The sequence below is a fragment of the Rattus rattus genome, chromosome 9, assembly GCF_011064425.1.
Source record: "Rattus rattus isolate New Zealand chromosome 9, Rrattus_CSIRO_v1, whole genome shotgun sequence".
Lineage (NCBI taxonomy): Eukaryota > Metazoa > Chordata > Mammalia > Rodentia > Muridae > Rattus > Rattus rattus.
This window is the reverse complement of record NC_046162.1, coordinates 55,787,160-55,788,615: the sequence shown is the minus strand read 5'-3', so window position 1 is coordinate 55,788,615 and position 1,456 is coordinate 55,787,160. Positions and strand designations below refer to the sequence as shown.

The window sequence follows — 1,456 nt, the reverse complement described above, 5'->3', positions numbered from 1 at the left end:
TTTATTTCAGTGAGTGAAATGAATATGCAAGCAGAAGAAATAGCGTGGGAATCCCCCTCAGGCCCATTTTAGCAGGGCAAAGGGACAGAAGGACTATATAGATTAACCTAGAGTCAATAGAACCCAAAAGTTCCAAGTCTAAGGGAGTCCCCTCCCCAGGGACCTGTTGGAGAGAGAGAGAGAGAGAGAGAGAGAGAGAGAGAGAGAGAGAGAGAGAGAGAGACAGAGAAAGAGACAGAGAGACAGCCAGAAAGAGATAGAGGGATGCGGTCGGACAGACCAACTGTCCTAGGGTTCAGAAAGCCTGGAAAGGTGTGGCTTGGGTCAAGAGAGATCCCACCTAGGGACTCTAATCGGAGAGCTCTTCATGGGACATAGAATTCTAACTTTGTCCTCTGTCATAGGTTCGTCTATTACTCAGATTCTCCTCAAGTCCGGGATTATGTTTATCTGCGACCATGCTCCTACTAGCTCCTCGCCTCCTGCCCCTCCTGCTGGTGATAGGCACAGGGCGCTCTGTGTCCAGCCCCCAGACGCTGCCCCAAGGCTGCTACATAGCAGAAGAAGCCGGAGAACAGACATTCCGCTGCAGCCGGGCTGGCCTGAGTGCCGTGCCCAACGGTATCCCCAACGACACCCGAAAGCTTTACCTGGATGCCAACCAGCTGGCATCAGTGCCAGCTGGCGCCTTCCAGCACCTGCCGGCCCTGGAGGAATTAGACCTGTCTCATAACGTCCTTGTTCATCTCTCAGGGGCTGCTTTTCAGGGCCTGGAGGCCACTCTGCGCCACCTCGACCTCTCCTCCAACCAGCTAGCATCTGTGCCTGTGGCAGCCTTCGTGGGGCTGCAGATCCAAGTGAACCTGTCCGCCAACCCATGGCGCTGCGACTGTGCCCTACAGGAAGTGCTCAGGCACGTGAGGTTAGCCCCAGGCTCGGGGACAGGCATTGTGTGTGGTCCAGAAGCCCGACCAGATCTCGTGGGACACGAGTTCCTTCTGCTCACCGGGGAGGAAGAGTTGTGTGGGACCGGACGAGGTGGGACCCGAAGGAGCACGGACGTGGCCCTGTTAGTCACCATGGGGGGCTGGCTGACACTGGTAGTGGCTTATCTGATCCACTATGTGTGGCAGAACCGGGATGAGACGCGGCGCCCGGTCAAGCGGGCTCCTCCTGTGCAGCCTGTGCGCTCAGAGGATTCCTCTACGCTCAGCACAGTGCTCTGAAGACCGGAAGCACTCCAAGCTCTTGGCCCTGTGCCCCAGCCTTTTATCTGTCCCATGTCCTCTCTCTATACCAGCGGTTCTCAAACGGGGGATGGGGTAGGGGGTGCAATGACCCTTTCACAGGGGTCACCTATCAGATATCCTGCATATCAAATATTTACAATACAATTCATATCAGTTTCAAAATTATAATTATGAAGAAGCAACGAAACTAATTTTATGGTTGGGGG

General features: G+C 54.7%; 1 protein-coding gene across 1 annotated transcript; it reads left to right on the top strand.

The window, feature by feature from the left end:
* Positions 1–458: 458 nt before the first annotated feature.
* Positions 459–1,226, top strand: Lrrc3c (leucine rich repeat containing 3C). Its single transcript, XM_032912636.1, has one exon. It carries the CDS (start codon positions 459–461, stop codon positions 1,224–1,226), a length of 768 nt encoding a protein of 255 aa, XP_032768527.1.
* The last annotated feature ends 230 nt before the right edge of the window (positions 1,227–1,456 follow it).

What these genes read in the sequence shown, in the direction of transcription:
- Lrrc3c (XM_032912636.1), top strand. Translation starts at nt 459, where the DNA reads ATGCTCCTACTAGCTCCTCGCCTCCTGCCCCTCCTGCTGGTGATAGGC.